This window comes from Dromaius novaehollandiae, chromosome Z (genome assembly GCF_036370855.1).
Source record: "Dromaius novaehollandiae isolate bDroNov1 chromosome Z, bDroNov1.hap1, whole genome shotgun sequence".
Taxonomy (NCBI): Eukaryota; Metazoa; Chordata; class Aves; order Casuariiformes; family Dromaiidae; genus Dromaius; species Dromaius novaehollandiae.
In genome coordinates, this window is record NC_088132.1 from 652,188 (window position 1) to 671,464 (window position 19,277).

At 44.7% G+C, this 19,277-nt stretch overlaps 1 protein-coding gene across 2 annotated transcripts in view; it reads right to left on the reverse strand.

Moving 5' to 3' along the window:
* Nucleotides 1–14,499, reverse strand: part of GNE (glucosamine (UDP-N-acetyl)-2-epimerase/N-acetylmannosamine kinase) — a 32,194-nt gene extending 17,695 nt beyond the window's left edge. Inside the window, exon 1 of one of the 2 annotated variants that reach the window (XM_064502608.1) lies at nt 14,346–14,499. In XM_064502608.1, the coding sequence (XP_064358678.1) occupies nt 14,346–14,393 (48 nt within the window). In that variant the 5' untranslated portion in view covers nt 14,394–14,499. Of the gene's footprint in view, nt 1–6,204; nt 6,338–14,345 lie in introns of those variants that run through there. The other variant, XM_026099362.2, reaches the window with a different exon arrangement.
* Nucleotides 14,500–19,277: the final 4,778 nt, after the last annotated feature.

Consider the following 19,277-nt stretch of genomic DNA (forward strand, 5'->3'; position numbering starts at 1 on the left):
AAACTAAATTTGCAAAAAGAACTTTCTTCTCCTCCATGTGGGAAGGCAAGTTGCTGGTACACACAGAATTGCTAGCTATGATTTCATGTTAGTAGACACTGGACTCAGGGGAAAGTATTTCAGCAGGCTTGGCTAAACAGCTTAATCAAGCATCTTGCCGCTCAGCAGAAACAAAAAGGAGATCTAGGGACAGAGTGATGCTGAATTACCCTGAAGAAACAGAGTCAACAATTAGAATTTCTTGTTTGCAGGAAATTCTCATGATTAGAACCTCTCAGGTTCTAAAGAAAAATTCTGAGAAATGGATTATGGGAACTTTACGGTCCTTAATGAGTTGGCAGCAAGTCTGCCAAGATCCTAACGAAGCAGGCTGGAGTTCAGCAAGTACCCTTACCTAATGCCTTTCTGCAAAATGCAGTTGGAATTGACAAACTCACACTGGGCTTTCTAGGAACTGCAAAAGCAGCTGATCACAGTAACTGTGTAGTGCAAACTGAGGAAGAAATCTGCCTGCAGTATTACAGACAAATGCTGGCACAGAAAGCAGAGTGGGAAAAGACCTTCTGTGCTATAAGGCATAGAAGATGAACTTTCACAAAATTCACAAAAAGAAATTTTTCACAAAAAATACTAGAATTTATACTGCTATATTCAGCTCATTAAATGTGATCTGTTTTAAAAGGAATCATGTTTTGTATGTTTAATTGTTTGTTCACCAGGGGACCTAGAATATTAATACGAAATGCCTCCTTAGGGAGGCATATGCCGCTTAGGAAGTGCTTCCTTAATCTGGAAGCCCTGTGGAAGGAGGCCCTGGACACTATCCTCCAGGATACTAATTGCCCTACCTAATTTATTTGCAACTTGAAAAAACTTTCGATTTCAATTGGATGTCCCAGACAAATACTGCAGAGATCTTATTTGCTTCTCACCACATGGTAAACCTCAGTTTGTCTATGTCACTGAAGGAGGGTGCAATTAATGTCTAATATCTGCACATACTGAAACTCTTTGAAATTGTTTCCTTTCCAATTACAAGTGGTAGTATCAGGCATGTTCTTGAAGAAGTAACAAGATATTCAACTTGATGACTTACTGAGAGATGTTACTTAAGTACCTCCTTCTATAGTGGAAAAAAAAAGTATAGCGTATTTCTCCTGCTTCTGAGCAAACAAAACCCTTGCTTACTGAGACAATTTAATCCTAATAGCTCACAAACACTTGTATTATCCAGCTAGATCACACCAGTCCAATGTTGAGATAGCCGTCAGTTTCTTGCTACTGGCATGCCTACTTCTAGCAACAGGGTATCTTCATTTGCAATCACTACCTTTTATCACAAGGAAACCAGATGACTTTTCTAGCTTTTGCTTCAGTCAGTCTGTGCATCTGTTAAACACTCTTTAGTGAGGTAAAATACATAAAGGAGTTATATATTGACTTCTAATCCCTTCCATACTCCTTTGCAGGCCAAAGTACATCAAGACATTAAATAATACATTAAGTTACAGCAGGACAACACCTTTTGGAGACAAATAGATAAATAAGGATAATAATCACTCAATCTGCAGCCTTTTTTTAAAAAAAAGCACCTTGACAATTAAAATGCTACAGGAATTCAGTATTTTTCAAGCAAGATGAACAACTGCTATAACAAGATGTTTCCTCTAATCCTATTTTCCAGATTGTTTAGTAGTTGATTAAACTATGTAGTCGGTTTTAATGTTTACCTATCACAGCTGGGCATTTTACCTTGCTGTTTTGTTTCTTTTCTTTAATGTAGCAATAGGAAAAAGATACTTTAAGGAACAACTTATTAAAAAAATAAGTGTACAGCAACAACTCCCCCCAAATAATTCAAATTTCCCCCCACTCATATAGAAGCAGTCAAGTTTGCCACCAAAGGTAATAAAACCAACTATTTAGAAGATTTTTATGGTTCTCCTTTTGCAAATAACTGGATTTTAAACAAGTACCATCCTTTAGGTATGAAATCTAATGCTAAGTCAGAATTTTACTCCAGTTTTATGGCAAGCAAATAGAAGTTGACATTTTCCAGAGTAACCCACCAGGATCACCCCTCCCTGACTGAAATACAACAGCGCTAGCCTCTCCATTGGTTTGGTAACTTGGGAAGCTCTTCCCGAACAGCTACTATACAGCATGCCAACAGCATGTTCCCGTGCCTTTCCAGAAACACGGCTTCCCTCCATTTGCATCATTCTACGAATGATTTATTATGCATAACTGACCGAGCTGTTAATCTCCTTTAGCCATCTCCCACATCGCTGGAATCTCTGCTTCTGCACAGGGTTGGTGCCGTAAGCAAAGCTGCACATACGAATGGCAGACGGTATGCTAGGATCTACACAGAACTGAATTCATAAACTACATTTTCTGTTGCCTCCTATTTCTGGAGAGCTACCATGCTGGCAAGCCAAAGGCTGATGATCGGTGTGTGGTATGGGCATCTCAAATCCAAGGGATAAGACTGTCACAAGTGGAGTGTTCCCACTCTGAATGATTAATTGAAAGCCAGAAAGAATCAAAGTCTAACGCATAATCTGGCATTATGTTGAGAGGCAGTATGGTTAAGCTCTACTTTTAGCTTGTCAAGAAATTATTCTGTTTTAAGAACTAGATTTTACCTGCCAAATTAAGGGCACAAGAGCAAACTATTCCTATATCTAAAAAGCTCAGGCTTTTGAGAGTTATATATTGAAAGTCCTTTACATTTAAACATGAAGTAAGCAGCAAAAGTGAAAACAAAGAACAAGCAGCCTTCACAAGACACGCTGTCTTCTACCACTGTAAGTAGCAGAAGGATATAAACTCTTGTAGAAGTTAAATAGTCTGCTTAGCAGTAGATCAAGCTTCCTTTTAATTTTATTAAAGATAACGAAAAACACCATACCGGCATAATAACAAAGAGCAACATCATTTAAACAAAAGATTTAAAATCACTCTGCTTCTTACATTCAAAACAATGAACAAACTTTTTTCATAAGACTTCTCAGTAAAAAAAAACTTAAAATATAGTTTTAAATCTATTTCCAGCTTCTTAAGACCTGAATTTATGTAAAACATGAGGACTATGGCTGTAGAGGTTATACCATCTGCCAGGAATCATATTCCTTCTCACAATTAAAAATGTTAAAATCCTGACTTCAGCCTAGTTTTGAGAACAGGATTAATGAGTTAACCTTTGTGGTTAACTGAGCACCAAAAAAGGGGTTTCCTTCCCCTTGGTATAAAGACAGGTGGTTCCCTTTGTTTGCTATTACCACCATTTATCATCTTCTATGTTTGCCATGTGCAAAAACAAATTCATCTGTTACCCACAACAGCTAGAAATCCTGCCTTTTTCTTCCTTTCAGCACTTGCAGCAAAGGATATAAAAGATGAACTATTAATATAATAAAAGCCCTCTGATCTATGCTACACCTACTTCTTCATTTGAATAAATGGGCTGTGAATCATGTTTAACTCTTGAATCACTAAACTGTATTTTAATTCTTCACCTGAAATGGGAGGTTAAATTACCAAAGGCTTAATTCCCACTCTTCTCTACCACTCTAAAATGCTGATATATATTAGCCCTATGTGTACGCTATTCCATCATAATGTCAGCTGTCCAATCTCATGTTCCTTTTACACCACGTTTAATTTTGGTTTTTTATACTTGTGCAAATTTTCTCAGCAATAAGTTTGTTGTGGGGAAAACGGAGATATCTTTCAGCAATGTCTTAGCTAATACAGATGGCTCAAGTTGTATTCTTTTGAAGACGACACAAAGTTAGATGACAGTTTGGTGCTGCATGCAACGCACTACACAAGTAATGCAAAGAAAAAGCTTTTCAGCTTTCTTAGATTTTAAGAGTAAATTCTGATATCCAAATAGTTCTTCCTTAGTTGCTTTTCTGTTACTGAAAGAGTATTTTGTATGTACTCTTCAAAGTCCGTTTTATAAACAGCAGGTAAAGTTCAGTAAAGTTTTGAAAGAAAGGCTATTGTGATATCCTTCTTTTCCAACAACCTACATCTAACTAATATTTACAGGGACAGATACTTACATGCAAACTTACAAAATTCAGCAGCTTTTCAAAGATTTCCCTGTTGTTAATGTATATTAGTTTGCATTTTATCATACAAAATAAACAAGTGTTTTTGTATAATCTTCACTGTGGTATTTCAGTGCCATTAGGAATCTCTCCCAAGTTTGTCAAAGGTAAGAAATGTTTTTAGTCTTCCCTTGCACCCTGTTAGGGCTTTGCAAAACACGAAGTACACAGCAAGATTTTTGCTGGTTTAACCCCAACAGCCATGATCCTCGAGACAGAAGGAGCTTACACTGTCTTCCAGAATGAAACCAAACTCACAAAAAGCAAGACTACTGTCATGACTAAGCAGAAGTGCCATTTTTCTTTCGCCTCAGAAACAAGGCTAGGCCAGCCAACTTTGGTAGAATAGATATAGCCAGAATTCCAGCACATCATTATCGTCACGGCAAGTTAGGCTGAGTTCTGTGGATTCAGCTGTAAAGAAATAATTTTATTCGGTTTGCATTAAGTTCCTTCTGTTATATTTGACCTTTACTGCAAAAACATACAGTAATTAATTATGGCTTCACACTTTTATTTCCTCATGCTGAATTCCTGCAGCTATGTATGCATATGAGAAAGGTAAAATGAAAGGCAAGATTAAATTAAAACCTAACAGGCTTAAAAAATTCTTAAGGGTATATAAGAAATTCAGTGTCTCAGACTGAAGCTGTAAGAAAGAATTCTTCCGGGATCTGGGATGCATCGCACATCTAGGTCAGAGACCATGTTACTATATACCTATACTGCTGAGCCAAACATTAAACTATATTAGCTAGAATCAAATAGATCCAGTGCCTCCTCTTTTTCAAACCAACTTTGTTTTGCAGGTGCTTCTGAGCAGGACAACCTGTCACTAGATAAATAAAATCAGTTCGTAATTCAAATAAAAAGATGTTCGGGATGTGAAGGCAGCTTCTGACATCTGTGTAAGCTTGTCTTTGAAACCGCATGAATAATGTTACTGTAACTAGAGGCAAAACTCTTAGGAGACTCCTCTATTTATCCAATGCTACGTATATATTCTACGATACAGACCGAGAAGCCATGGTGAAATGGCACAGAATAACGAAATGACGAAGTTAGCGTACCCAAAGTCTCACTCCAAGCCAGAACCACGATTTCCCCTCTGCCAAAGCTGCTATCTCTTCAGTTACGAAAAACAAGATTTTAACAAAAAGAATTGTCTTCTGTTCTCCTTAATCCTCCAGGAGTGCCTAAGATTTTAGAAGCATGCACTCCAAATCCAGAAAACATAATCTCCTAAAATACTACCAAAAATCCTACTGTCCACAGTAGTTACTCATCACGTGGAAAAAAAATGGACTGATCACACATCTTCACAGCAACACACAGAACACGTAATTACAGCAGCTACTGACTGCAATAATCATCTCTTTAAACAATGTTGGGGGTAGGTGTGGAGAAAGAGCAAAGGCTGACTAGAATCAAAAGCAATTCATGCTATTTAAAGTGCATTTCCACTTCAGCTAACGGTAGGTTTCAGGAAGCCGCAGGACAGAATTATATTCAGCACTTGCGTTAAAGCCCTGCAGCACATTAGCTGCAGAAAGCTGTAACGAAGAAACACACAGGCCACGGTGCAGACACAGTATTCGTACTGCCAGGAAAATTCAGTAAGCGTTGTAATGGAAATCCAGCAGGTTTACCCCAGTAAAATGCCTGACAACAAGCCAATACCAACACCGCGCATTCAGCCCGCTGCGCGCCCTCCCCGCTCCTCTCGGCGGGCACGCTCCCAGCGCTGCCCCCTCCCGCCTTCCGCAACGCGCATGCGCACAACTCCCGCCCCTGCGGCAGGTACGTCTCCCCCCTTCCCCCCCACCCCCGGTGGCGCCACGCTCGCGTCCCCCTCCGCGCATGCGCTGAAGCTCCTCCCCGCCCCGCCACCGCCGTTGTGGGGGCGTGCCTACCGCCGGCTATGTGAGAGTCCCCCCCACCCCCCTTTCCGGACCGTTATACAGCGCGGCAACGGCTTCCCCCCTTCCGTCCGCCGCCCTCCGCGCTGCTGCCGCTGTATCGTCGCCCCCTGCCCAGTACCGGTCGCCGCCGCCTCGCCGCGCCCCGCCGCGCTCGCCCTCACCTCCGGCCGCGCCGCGCCGAGGCCGCAGTGGCGGCGGCTGGAGCTCAACGGCGGTGGCGGCGCGGAGGCCCCGCCCCTGCGCGGAGGCCCCGCCCCGCGGTGCCCGCAGCCCCGGCGTCGCTCGGGTCGGCGGCTCGCCGGGCCGAGCCTCGCACCGCTCCTGGGCCTGTGTATTTGTTCATCCACACGCTACCTGGAGTGTCCCATATCCCCTCGGCCTTTACTCTGTGCTTCTCAAAAAAGGTAGCCGTAGATCAGCCCCTGGGTCTGACACACGTGAAAGAAAAGTGATGAATGGCGCTATTCCTGTCCTTAACGGGGGGGAAGCACTGGACTTCTCTAGCAGTGGCGCATATTTGTTTAGAAAGGCTTTGAGGAACAAACTCTGAAGTCTTCAATTGAAAAAGATCTTAAATGGGAATTCTGGAAATGTTTAAAAATAAAAATTTACTGCAAGACTTGCCCTCAGGAACATTTCAATTTCTGAATCCACTGCTTCCCCTGAAAGATGGGAAGAACATCTTACAGTGATATTCAGAAAGTCCTCAGACAGCTGTGGTCCAAGGAATCATCGCACCTCAAAGCCTCAGTGTCTTGGGAACACCGCTGCACATCCACTTCTCAAATTACTGAGGATTTTAACTTGAAATGCTGACCACAGGTAGTTACAGGAATTGGAAGGCACCTTGGCTTCAATTTCTGACACACTTAAGTTGTTTGCATTGTGATTGGATTTTCTTTGCACATCTTGCACATTGCTTAAAAGCCTCTCTGCATTTTGGAAATGTCAGTATAAATTAGTGTGGATTGTTTCCTGTAAATGCTTTTGGGTTATGATAAGCTCATTAGTGTACCTACAGCGGGTTTCACTGACACAAAATAATGAGCAAAGGCCTGAATCAAACTCAAGCACGATTGTATGTACACATCTATATATCTACAAATTGTGAAATATACGAGTACTTATGCAGCCAGAAGCAATCACACTGAGCATTAATTATTCTTACTACCGCATCAGCACATCTCTTTGATGTGTTTTCTGCATAAATGTTATAATGGTGTCTCACCATCTTGCAGCACAGGCAGCACAGGAAGAGGAAAACTTTGTTCCTTCTGGTTACTTCTCCCCCACCAACCTCACATTACACATACAGGGTGAAACTTCTCTTGTGTTACTGACTGAGCCCTGTCTCCAGTCTCTCCAGCAAAGAAAAAACTACTACCCAGAAAGATGAGCCAGGAGGAGAGGCCTCAGCCCATAACCTGTTTGGTCCAGTCAGCTTTACTCTTTGCTGCTCCAAACCTGTAATGACACTGTGCAGATGGACCCCTGCCCTTGCCAAGCACTGAGCCTGTAATGGGGCTTATCTTAAAGCTATGCAGAGAGGTAGTAATTGTGGCAGCTCTGGAGGAAGTAAAAGGACATTCACACACAAAGTGTTGGAAACGTGGACCTTGCTTTTTTCTAGAAAGATCAAGCTGCTTAGGATTTTAACAGAAGGACCAAGATTATCTGTTTTGGTTTGCAGCTAGCTTAAAGACCATCCCATCGGGGCAGCCATCCTGAATGAGATGACAGGTGCTAGACTGTGGTCTTGACTTGAGCCATGGGACCTGTCGGTGCATGATTGTTCAGGAGAGGGATAGTTTGAGATGAATTTTTTGGCAGACAAATAGTGAGTACCAGTGTGCTCTTCTGCAGTGGGGTTAAGTACAGCGTTATCTGTTTCTCTCCCAAAAGCAAAGGAGTATGCCTCTTCTAATCAGCACCTACAGCAGGTGGAGCTTTAATTATTACTTAAGTAAAATGGATGCAAATGAACAGTTACATCAAAACCAGTTGTAAGGAAGTGAAAATCTAGCGTAAGATTTTCAAAAATGACCAGAACCAGTTGTCCAGGTCCATTTTACACTGTCCTGCCTAAAGCACGTGAAAGCAGCTTGAATCCTAAAGGTAAGGGACACAGTACTTCCAGAAGAGCAGGTACTTTTGACATAGCTGAAGCAAACACTTCTGAAAACTGTGGCCACAGTGCTCAGCTGCTGTGAATGCACTTTGTTATGAACATCCCTTATAGGCACAGACTGAGTAACACATCCTACACGATATAAGGAGAATATTAGCACAAGTACATGCCTGTAGGGAAAGAATAACAGCAGATCACATTCCTGCATTTTCCTGTTTGTTCTTCCCAGTTAAAGCTGCCAGATGAGCATTTAATAGTAACTGCAAATAACCACAGCAGTGGATTAGTAAGGCCATTATGATGCCTTGGTCTTGCAGCACGTACACGATCCTTTGGACAAAGAGAAGAGACAGAGGATAAGAGAAAGCCATTTATGCTATGCAAGGTGCTCTCTTGGGTTTTATTCCCTCCTCATCTCAGCGTAGATGTCTCATATCTTTGCTCAGTGTCTTCTGCCAATATCAGAAAAGTACCTGGATGTAGGTAAGAATGTTAAGCAGAGACATCTGGGCCAAGAGACAGGAAATTCAAAACTATCTGAAAACTTACTCCCTGTCTCAGGGAATGTTAAAATCAGATGTATCAAAATCCCAGGTAACCAGGAGAGTTTGGATTCTTCTTGAAGTAACTACAAATTAGCTTAAAAATATCACAGGAATTCCTTTAGAGCTGCCAGTGTTTTGCACCAGATTAACAGCTTTTCTCTTTCTGTTTAGTAAGATGACATAGGCTGATGCTCCGTGTCTTATGATATAATTTGTATCTACATATGTCACTTAAAATTGGAGTCAAGCTTAAGTAAGTAGCTAGAGTTCCAGGATATGCTTCACACACAGCATGACAGGCAATCTCCATTCTTGGGGACTTCTTGGTTGGGGGTGTAGAGATAACTTCTACCTAAAACCCACACAAGGCAGTGGAAAGAGTGCTGATAACCTCAGTGTGATTTTTTTATCAGCCCTTTCAGTATCTAAAGACTTGAGCCTTTATCTTCATTTCAGCTGAAAGAAATGAGAAACCTTTTTCCACTCCCTCTCTCTAAAAATAAAATAGTGGAACTGACCCACTTTTTACTGCCATCATGTGATTTGCTCTGCTTGTGTGATCTGTCCCATCCTTCAAACGGGGCCTGTTTTCTTTACTTAGATACAGGCTTTTAAGGGTACGGTATTGGTACTGCTCTTCATACAGTACCTAACTGAGTGAAGCTTTAGTCTTGTTCAGTTCTGCTACAATAAACACTTACTACTGATTTGTGTTCATCGACACACATCAAACATCCACGAGGGAATATGACCTAGTTCAACATACCCAAGTTGGCTGCAAACTGGTTGATTTTAAGCACTGACAGCAGCCTAGCTGGGATGATTCTTATGGATGAATTTTTACCCAGGACAACACTATGCAGTCTATGCTGAAGCCTATGAGGTGTGTCAAAACCCCTCAATCAGTAGACAAGATGGCTTACTTAAAACTCCCTTGGCTATATCCAAACAAGAATGAATCATCAATTGCAAGGTATCTGTGAAGAGCCGTGGGTAAGTTTGTCAAGAGCCAGATCCCAGTTTTGACATCAGCTTCTCATGGGAGAGTTTTTAGTCATCGCACCTTGGCTGAGGAAAACACTGCAGAAGAAACAGCCACGTTAGCTGGATGCAAACAGCTCTCAAATGTAAAAGACCAGAAGCAAAATCTTCCCTCTAAACTTGCTCAGTTCTAGTCACTTTGGGCATTTATCACAATAACAAGTGAGAAGTCTTATCGTTTACGTCTTTCTAAAGTGGTAAGTTTGCAGGACTGAGCCCAGTCGTCTGTTCAGCTTTCAGTGGAAGCTAAACCTAGGTTGCTTCTGTCTCACACCCACTGTACTATCAAGGTTTTAAGGATGGGAGATACCAAAACTACCAGGTTCCAGCAGTGCTGTGATTCTAGTCCTGCGTTGTGCTCTGTGCCCTCCAGCCCTGCACCCTCACCTCAACCTTCATTTCAGTGCTGGAGCAGAGGTACCATCGGGCATTTTTGTCCCAGCGGTGTGGGTGCTGTAGGGGTGGACTCTGCTGTCTATCAGAGAAGAGCTGCTGTGCACGTGGGTCTGTGGAGGCTTGCGAACCCTCAGAAAGATGTACGAGCTCTGCTGTCCTGGAGCAGAAAGTCCCACAGGTCAGCAGCAGCAAGAAAAGGAAGGGAGGAACTAAAAGTGACCATCCCATGATAAGACCGCCTAATTTTTGCAGTTAGAATTGACATACAGTGTTGAAAAGGAAATGAAATTGCTGGCATTAAAGAGGAATGAAGCATTAAACTCTGGCCTCTTGTCAGTACTAATAATTTTAGATATCTGCCATGTTCCTAACAGGTCTAGAAGTTCCTATTTGCTCTTTTTGTCCAGCTAGTATATTTTTTTTATGTTTCCTATCCCTTGCGGTGCCCTAGGGCATCATACACATGTATGCAGATGTGTTTTCAACATGACTGTCTGCTGACAAATATTTGAAATAATATGTCCTCTCTGCTAAGTGAATAAATGAAGAATTTCTTATTTCTAATTTTAAGGGGGGTTAATGCTAGTACATAATTACAAAAGGTCTGTTAATCAAGCAAACATCTAATGTCAGGACTAATGAACAATATTATTAAGTATGTATTTCCTCCTTTTTTTCCGTTTTAAAAGATTATTTTGCATGTGCCATTGGTGAGCTTCTACTTTGGCTATTTAACTGCACTAAAACAAAGCAAAACAAAACAGCAATGGAGGAAGAAAATGCCCTTGTAAAGATGGTTACATTATATAGTTACTTTACAGGTTCAAAGACAACAAAGGGAATTTTGAAAGACAATATAAAATCGACAAAGAAGTGAAAAAGCCTTTTCTGTAGGCTAAGAGAAGGGCAAATCCTTCTGCCTTGAAAGCTTGTAATAAACCAGATCTCCTTAGCTGAGCGTTCAAATGCTCTTTAATCATGTGACTTTGAGTGCAATCTTAAATCCTGCACTACTAACTAGCTACACTTCCCCCAGAAAATTTCAAATTTTTCACTTGAAAAAGCTTGCAGAGATGAGTGGAAGGCTCCAATGCCAGAAGCACAGTGCTTTCTTTATCAGGCATCATAGAAAAGTATGTATTTGTTTTTAATTCTGGGCCAGGAATAAAATATCCTCAATTTTTATTTGTAGTATCTATAGCCCTTCTTTTCACTGCTAGCAATCTCCAGAAAAGGCTTTGTTTCTCCAAACAGAAAATCAAAGTCAAAGAAAATTATAAACTAGCACACAATTTTAGAGGTACTATCCTGGCAGTAAGTAAAAAACCTACAATCAATAAACCTTCTGTAAACACACTTTACTTGGACAAGGAAGCTAGTGCCTTGTAAATGATAAAGAATAAAGCTTTAGGGTTCAGGATGTGAAATTGTAGTGCAGTTTAAAATTATCTCATTTACCAGAAAAAAAAAAAGGAAGGGAAAAAAAAACCCCAAACCCCACATGGTAATTGGTCATTCAGTTGTTACCTTCCTTTTGATAGCTATCTTGAAAATAATGTCATGCACAGATCATCTGAGTGACTATTAGCTTTTACTCTAGCTTAACGTTCAGGTTAGGCTCCTTTTTTTCAGATGGATTTGACATTCATGTTATTTTATTAGAGCATTTATTTACTGTACTCTCTAAACAAAGATGGTCCAGAATTTAAAAGAAATGAAAACAACTGCTAAAATTTGCCCCAGTTTTGCAGGAAGAGCAACCCTCCTGACTGGTATTCTCACTTCAACACAGATGTCCATAGGCTACGCTGACTCCCTCTAGGAAAGACCCCACAATTAGAGCACCACTGAGAGACTGGCAGCCTATTTTCCGAGCCACTCTGCATGCCAGGTTGTACAAGGCTACCCAAAATCACATGGCTGAGGATCACCTTCAGACTGGCCTGGCTGCCGAGGCGGGATGTGTTGGAGACCCAGCCTGAACAGCCCTGACATTTGGTTACTGAGGCTCAATGATGTTGACAGGCTTATCTCTTTCCTGTACTTTCTAAAACCTCCTCATTTATCTTGGAGAGTTATAAAATAATTACACTGTCTAGTGTGCTCTCATGGTTGTATTTTCTCATACAGAAATCTATGAGCCATCTCAGTCTCTTACAAGAAAATTGTAAGAAAAGGCATGCACTTTGAACAGGATTTTCAAGGGGATGTTTTGTATTTTCAACGCTAGGTACTTTGTCGGAAAATCACTATGACGAGCTTACACCACATGAAATCACAGATGTTTATGGAAAAGATGACAGGAGTGTAGGATGCTTGACTCTGCCCTAGTCTCAGTTTTATGCAACCAGTAAAAATCCCCTTTTCCTGAGCACCACAATGGTGATGGGCATCTGAGTTCCTTCATTATTTCCCTTAGCGTAAGCTGCCAACCTTCTACACACTAAAATTCTCCCAGCTGCAAGTAGATTCATTAAGTAGGAAATGGCAAAGGAGCAATGGAGCAGAGGTGAGGAATCTTCTGGTGCAAGAATGCTCCCCAGTCAAAAATTCCCTTTAGTTTTTGTGTACTAATGCGCTAAACCCAAGCGGACATGCAAACCTTCTGGATTTTCCACCAGTGTCCTTGATTTGCTTATCATAAATGGGGATCTTTGTAAATGTTCACTTCTGTCTCATGTCAATTTATTCTTTGGCAATGGATGTACTGACACTGTGGTGTTATGTTTGGAGTTAGGGCACCACGGAATTAGAGCACCATGAGGAAACACTGTTACAAGAGGGCAAAAAGTGTTTTGAATGAATTTCTTTCTTAAAATTCAGGACAATGGATACATTTTCCGGGCTGGTGGAAAACCCCTTTCCTTAAACCCTTAACCTGAGTCCTAGACCGATCACTTCAACACGCAGATAGCCCTGGTGATGATATTTCTCAACATTTCCAGATCTCAGGGAGACCCGGACCTGCATCTTTGGTTAAAGCTGCCTGGGAGACAACAGGAAGCAGGAATTTGGGAAGAAACACTTCAGGGGAAAGAGATGTTTCCAGATGATGTGGTAAGGCTTTCAGATTCAAATAGGACAAGCTGTATTTGCGTATGTGGGCTCATGCCTGAGGTTGTGTACTTTGGCAGAAGACACCTGCGATGCCTTTTCCACACCCTTGGTGTGTATAGAGCCATATCCTCTAGTAGCACAAAACAGCTGGCAGGCAGCCACAAACCCACTCCACAGGTGGCAAAGTGAACAGCTGGAGCGAGAGCATCACTGGGGTGACTGCCTGCATTGGGAGGGCTGGCTGAGGGGCAGGGAAGCAGGGCGCCCAGGCCCTTGCCTGGCTCTTTGGTCTCTCTCCAGTGCCACCTCCCCAACCTTTCCAGACTCACCTCCCTCTCTCTCTCTTGTATGCCCTTCCTCTGCCTTTCTACCAATGTTGTCTTCACGTCACTTCTGTTAGTGGAACCCTTTCAGAGAAAACCTACCTAAAAAAAAAATTTCCTTAAACTCAAACCCTGTGTTACTCCGCCTACGTTCATGTCCCTTCTCCAAGCCACTGTCCATATCCTGTTTGGACTATGAATCCCTCGAGGTTCAGTGTCTTTCTTCCCACAGTGCCAGCACAGCAGCTGGCACTGGGGGGCCCATTCCTTACTGCCACTGGTACACCAGCAAAATATACAGAGCGATAATAATAATAACCCTAAGACCCTGCCCTGGGCTTGCATTTTTCCCACCGTTCAAGTACTGGCCCCAACAGAGCTGAGTCCGAACCTTCTCTCCCACACCCCAACCCACAAGGAAATCACAGTGACAAGAAACACAGCGTTCGCCTGGGGAAGGTCACCAGCTTCTGACACCTCGCTGTGGACCTCACCATGAAGAGAGACTGAGCAGAGCAGATGCACCCACAGAGCATCCTTCTCCAGAGAACGTGAAAATGCCCCGCAAATCTGCGGATGCTGCCGCAGACCCCAAGCGTCGGTGGGCGAGGCCGAGGTGCGGCAGCCCGTCCCGCGGGGCCGGCAGCCCGCCGACAACGCCGCGCCGGGTCCCGCGCACCTTCGTCCGCGGCTGCCTGGCCCGGCGCCCCCCGCGCCCCGCTGCCGGCCGCGCCGCGCCGCGCACGCAGCGCCGCTGCCCCGGCTTCCCGCGGAGCCCCGCCCGCCCCCGGCCCGCCGCCGCCGGGACTTACGTGGGGGCCGCGGGCGGGCTGGCGGCGCGGCGATGCGGGGGTCCCCATGGCGTCCCGCGCCCAGCTGCGTCCCGGGCGCTGCCGCCGCTGCCAGGCCGGGCCGCCGCGCAGCGGGAGCGGCAGCGGCACCGGGAGCGGCCCCCGCCGCCGCCGCCACGGCCCCCGCCGCCGCCGCCGCCGCCGCCGGGCCCGCCCCGCCCCGCCCCGCCCCCGCGGCCGCGCCCCGCGGCTTCGCGGCGGCGGCCCCCGGCAGCGCCAAGACCAAGCGGAGGCAGGCGACGCGGCGGCGACCTCTGCCCGAGCGGCAGCGCTGCCACGCTGGGCGCCGGCGGAAAGCCACGGCGCCGACAGCCCGGCTCCCGCGCGCCCTCACCCCGCCGGTCCCGAGCGCCGGCACCCGCGGATGCCACCGAGCCGCTCCTGCGCCGCGGCCGGACTGTGCCCGTGCACTCGCAGTCCTGCAGGGGCGGCCAGTCTTCTCAGCGTGCCGCGCAGATGCTTGTTTTAATCCATCCCTGTGTAGCTATGGCGGTTTGTCATTTTTTGTGTTTTACCAGCAAAGTATGTTTCCAGATGCTGATTTTATCCAGTTAAGTATCTGCAGGGCAGGCTGCTAAATAAAGCATGGGAAGAGGAGCAAGAACAATACAGCAGCAACAAAAGATCGCAAAAGAGCAGACACTTGCAGAATCAGGGAGCAAGCAGGTACTTTGTTAGTTTGCTGTGAAGCATACCTTGCATTTTTTTCTGTTTTCCACATGCTTACGTATCTGGCATGATTTTTTTTTCACAATGTGCTTTGGCTGTGAGTACTTTTGCTGTTACGTTGTTTTTTTCTTTCTCAGAAAACGCCTTATTTTTATGTCTGCAATCTAATCTGAAACTCACTGGTTTTAACACTGTTTTCCACTGAAGTCACACTGTCCACACCTGTTTGTAGCTCTTAGAGTTTCCCAGCATTCAAACAGATTTTCTTCTCCAATGGTATATGATGCCTGTATATATGAATATGCATGTACATGTATGTATATGCAAGGCTATGTTTTTTAAATGCATTTGCCAGTTAGGGGGGCTCTCAGAAAACAAGCTGTATACCAATTTCCCCATTTCAGATATCTGGTTACTGAAATTTCTCTGTTGTTGATAAAAATGGCCTTTAGAGTTGGAGCTTGAGGCTTGTTTGTTTCCCTGGGACAACACTACGTTGAAAGAAAAGCCCAAATTCCCTATAATTCCGTATTATACTTTTCCACTTTAGCAGAGATTTGACATTATGCTTCTCCAAACCCCACGGATCATTTGTCTGACATGGGACCTTTACTTCCTACTCTCCCGATGATTCACCCACTTTCAGAATTGTGGGCCTTTGTTTTGGACTAAGGCGAGTTCATTCACCTAACTCAATTGTTCCTTTGGCATCATGTTATGCAGCACTGTTGATAATGTAAATCTGGCAGGAACTGTGTCCGTCATTGCTGGGCCGCTTCTGTGTTAGCTTTACTTCCCAGAAGAAGGCCTCTGATTGTTGATTTTTTTTTTCTTTGCCTTTCTTGAAACTTTGCAAAAGTAAGAACACTGGACATTGGCTTTTCTGAGTCCGCTCTGAAAAATAACCAAAGCTCTTCAGGAAAGCACTCCTGTGCTTGCAGGGACAGTCAACGGTGTCTGTCCTGACTCCTTGTGTCACCTCACATGAGTTATACTGGTGGCTTCCCCAGTGTGCAGGAAAACACAGCCACAGGTTTTGGAGGTGCAGAAAAATACTCTCACGATGTGTCAAGCTCTGAACTGAAGATGTATCAAGAGTCCTGTGTTATGTGCCTTTCTCTCGGCTTTCTCCCTGGAGGTCACTGTTACTTTCAGGCAGGCTCTACAGGCATACCGTGCTGCCATCGTAACACATACGTGTAAGGCTATGTGCAGGAGGGATGGCTGGAGGACGCACAGGGTGAACCTTTGACAAGGTTTCCCCTCACTGCCCCATGGCTCAGAATAGCAACAGCTCATGTCATTTATCCACCATCCCTTCTCCCTGGGGATGCCAAAGGCAGGAGAGAGGGTTGCTGTCCTGCCCAGGTTGTCATCTGTCCTCTCCTGCCACCCCCGTATTATCTCCCGACTGATGGCACCAAGGCTTCAAACATCCATGGGCCCACCCTGTTCTCCACACCTCTCCACCAACCTTTCCCTTCCTGTGTTGGGAGGCTGGTAACACCACCCTTTACCTGCTAATTTTGTCTGAGCTTTGAACAATATCCTGCAATTTCACCTGATTTCCCTTTTGGGGTCTATACAGGCTGGAGTCCCTCTGCCCTGCCCAAGAGATGAGGCAATGAGCCATAGAGGTCAAAGGAAAGAGAAATTTGGCCCTGGAGGTACGGTGGGAGGTTTATTCTGTGACTAATTGAGGGCTTCTGTGCGGGAACCCACAGCCTGGAGTCGGGGTTGCAGGAAGCTGAATGTAAATATTAACTTCACTGACCCCTTCTGGGAGATACTTCCCTGCTTTGGGGCAAGGAGGGACAGAAAGCATGTTTCAAGCAATCTTTGTATAAACAATTAACCTTGCTGTACTTGCTTTTCTTGTTCTGTTTGTCCCTTTATTTGCCTCAGGGCTGTTCCTGCCAAAATGCTATCTGAAAAAAACCCACTCAGAAAAGGGCAGACACTTTTCTGCAGTTCATGCAGGCTCAGTTACAAAACCGTCCCTCCAAACTCTGTAAGAATTCAGTATACTGATTAGGGCAGAGAAGTTACACAATGGAGATAGGAAGGGTTTGACCTGCCAGGATTACAGGCGAGGAGGAAGTTTCTAGCAACCACTGCAGTGAAGGGCCGTGGACTCCCCAGGCCACCTGGAGCTTCCTCCAGGGACTGTGCAGCTTGCTTGGGATGGAGCAGTTTTAATGGATGCAGTAACTAATGAATTGGTCCATCTTCACCTGCTATGGAAGAGCCTGACCAAACTGTTTGATAGGAGTGGGTAAGGAGACCCTGGGCTGAAAACAGGTGGGGACTCTGGGTTGAGGGGGGGCATGGGAGAGGTCTGTTTGGAGAAGTCCTGAGCTTGCAGGCTGAATAAAACCCCAAAGCTTGTTCAGATTCAACAGCATGATGAATAGTAGCTCATCAATATGAACCTGAAGTTCTGCAGAATGCTGGGTTTATACAAATAAAGCCACAAGGAAGCAGCCAGAAGGACGGAATTATTGATGACGACACAGGTTGTTTACCTAAAAAGCAGAAGGGCCTAGCTGGTATTCTGTATTCAAATAAAAGGTCACGTTTTGCTTACAGATTTTTGCCTAGGAGCACCACATATCCCCATACACCTCGGTGTCTCGCAGACTGATGTTCTGATGCTAGAAAAGGCAAATGAGAACAAATTTTTTGGGAAGAGATGAGTGGTAGGTCAAGGAAAGCCATGTAGATTTTAAAGCTTTCTGAGGAGGCTTGTGACCACATGCAAAAGTCATGAGGTCTAATTAATCCTTCAGGAAACAGCCATGTGATGGTTAGGCAAGTTTGCATGTGATTTTTGGTGAGAAAGGACTTGCAGAAAAGAACACCTAGCTGTTGTGGAGGTGACAAGGCTGTTAGTGAATGGTCCTCAGACAACCTCTGCCCCTTAGCCAGACCTGGAAAAAGATAACTTTTACGTGCTTTCTACCTCACTGCTGTGCTGGGGCATAGCAGGGTTACTAGCCAAGACATGGCACTTTCCAGAAACAGTGGTTCTTTACAGAGCTGCTGTTCAAAAGTGAGCACCATGACCAGGTATCTGAGCATGAAAGAGCTCTGGCTCATGTTGCTCAGAGCTCCCTGGCAGATGTCCCCGACTAGAGTGGTGAGGTGCAGTGGGTGATCCTGTCCAAAGTCTTGGAAAGGTGTCCACTCTCAAGGCTGCTCACTCCTACGGCAGCAAACGCCTGGGCTTGAAAGCCTCCCTATGAGGAGAGTTTGGCAGGAGCTCTGATATGACCCTGGCAACTTGGCTCGCCCCGTTTCCTTGGCCTGAGCAGGATGAGTATGAGCTCTTTTTCCACAGCCGAAATATGTAAGCAGGACAGGAGGGGAGCCTTTGTGCATATGGTAAGACAGCTAATGGGTGTGGCAGGCACAGCCTTTTTTTAGTAGCAGATGGACAAGAGAAACCACATGCGCCTGTGAGACAACCACAGTGGTCCAATGTATCTGCGTCTATTCTCTGACAAATAGGGACCCCTCCACAGATAGCAGTGAACCTCCTTCCAGTCCTGTCTGGACAGCTGTCATACTGAGTAAAGAAAGGCACAAACAGGAAGCAGCCCGTTCTCCTACTGATGCGGTTTAATAGTAAGTCCTTACTTCTGTTATGTGCCTGCACGGAAAGGTCTGAGTTACTGACGCCAGCTGATTTGTGCGCTTCGCAGCACATGGGAACAATTAAAACACTTCTACTTCCGCCCTAAATGACAAACCAGGGAGCCCAGAAGTTGGATATACAGGACTGAAAATGCCTTTCCTGCACCGCCGAAAGTCAAGAAGAAGGCCTGTGGCTCCAGAGCTGTGCTGTGACCAGTAAACGATGACTACCTTACTGCTTTTGGCCTCAACAATTTGGCCTCAGTTTGGCTGTTTGCTAATCGGGCACCCCTGAAATCACTTCCTTGAGGTGTTCCTAAAGTATCTAAGACATGGAAAAAGTCCTACAAGTCATGCAATGGCAGCTAAAGGCCACAAGGGATGTCTCTAAAACAACACCAGACACCCCTGCTTGGATGCCTGCATTACTCTGTATGTGGGCGTTGTAGTAGCTTTGCTGCAGAACAAAGCTGTTCCATTCAGTGTTGTACTTTTGGAGGGAGCAGATGACATAGCAGGGGCAGGATGTGGATCCTGTTGAAACAGAAGAAGATATTTACTTATAACTGTTGGCTGACGTGCTGTGTC